At 69.2% G+C, this 1519-nt stretch overlaps 1 protein-coding gene across 1 annotated transcript; it reads right to left on the reverse strand.

The window, feature by feature from the left end:
• Window positions 1–757: 757 nt before the first annotated feature.
• Window positions 758–1006, reverse strand: AURANDRAFT_18319 (hypothetical protein; the record flags this gene model as incomplete). The annotated part of the gene is made up of 1 exon (XM_009045089.1): window positions 758–1006. A coding segment is annotated over one exon (249 nt), but the record flags the coding sequence as incomplete, so codon positions are not given.
• Between the last annotated feature and the right edge of the window lie 513 nt (window positions 1007–1519).

Below are 1519 nucleotides of genomic sequence, written 5' to 3' on the forward strand. Positions count from 1 at the left end.
GTCCATGATTGCGGGGGGCGAGGGGGGCGCCGGGCGCGGGGCGTGTCTCAGGCCCAGCTCGTCGTCTTCTCCCACCAGCCGACTCAATTCGTTCCGAATCGGCGAGCAAGTGCAAGGTGCATGGATGCATACTGGGCTAGGGCACGTGCTAGGGCGCGCGCATGAGGAAGAAGAGCGCGTAGCGCACGCCGTGCTCGAGGGTCGAGACGCCGTGGGCGACGCGGTCGTTGTGGACCGTGAAGCTCCCGGCGGGGCGCCGCGGCTTCACGAGCTTGTCGTCGGCCGCGAAGACGAGGTCGCCGCCGTCGAAGTCGTCGTTCAGGCACAGCTGGAGAGTCTTGTGGTTGACATCCGTGTGGAAGTTGACGCACTGGCCGACGGCCGCGGACCGGCGGAGCACGATCTCGTCGACGCGGCCGCCGTGCGACGAGAAGAGCGCCTCGAGCGAGCCGTAGATCTTCGCTCCGAGGCGCGACGACGCCTCGCGGCGCGTCAGCGGCTTCTTGAAGTCGAGCGCGCCGTCCGCGGCCCGGGCGCCGAGGTCGAGCTCCGAGCGCAGGGCCGCGCGCTGCGCCGCGGACAGCAGGCCCGCCGCCGGGAAGGACGCGAAGTACGGCGCGGCGCCCTCGGACCCGCCGCGGCGGCAGCGCGCCTCGATCTCCCGGACGACGGCGGCGGGCGCGTCGTCGAGTTTGGCGCCGGGCTGGAGGAAGGCGAGGCCGGGGCTTCCGGCGTGGGCGCCGAACGTGCCGATGTCGCCCTGCTGCTCGAGAATGCAATCGATTTGGTCGCCGTCTTCCATGTCGAGGTCCTGCGGCGTCTCGTCGTCGCGGACGCGCTGGCCGTTGAAGAGAAACCGAAGATCTAGCGCGTCGACGCCCTTGCGCTGGGCGTAAAGGCTGAAGACTATTTCGAGCTTCGTCGTCTTCTTGACCTTGTAAAAGGTCTCCTCGCCGCTCTGGTCCCGGATGCGGATGTTCAACGAGCTGTCCACCTTGGCGCGTTTAGGCGCAGGCTCCGCTTCCTTCTCGACGCGCACCGGCGCTGCCTTGGCCTCGGCGCGCGCCTTCTTCACGCCGGCGCGCGCCGCAGCGCTGAGCTTCGCGGCCATGGCCTCGAGCCGCTCGCCGAAAGCGTCACCGCTCGAGGCGGTCGCCTCGACGGCGGCATTGACGGCCGCCTCGGCGGCGGCGACGACAGCTTCTTCGATGGCGCTCATGCTGCGCGCACGCAGCCCAGACTCGCGCTCTCCCACCCGGCCGCCGCGGATCACATTCAATAAAAAATCAATCCCAGATCATGCACTGCAATGTGCACTGGCGCCATACACACTGGAGGATTACTTGGCGGCCTAGGGCGCGCGCATGAGGAGGAAGAGCGCGTAGCGCACGCCGCGCTCGAGGGTCGAGACGCCGTGGGCGACGCGGTCGTTGTGGACCGTGTAGCTCCCGGCGGGGCGCCGCGGCTTCACGAGCTTGTCGTCCGCCGCGAAGACGAGGTCGCCGCCGTCGAAGTCGTC

This window comes from Aureococcus anophagefferens (assembly GCF_000186865.1).
Source record: "Aureococcus anophagefferens unplaced genomic scaffold AURANscaffold_1410, whole genome shotgun sequence".
Taxonomy (NCBI): Eukaryota; class Pelagophyceae; order Pelagomonadales; family Pelagomonadaceae; genus Aureococcus; species Aureococcus anophagefferens.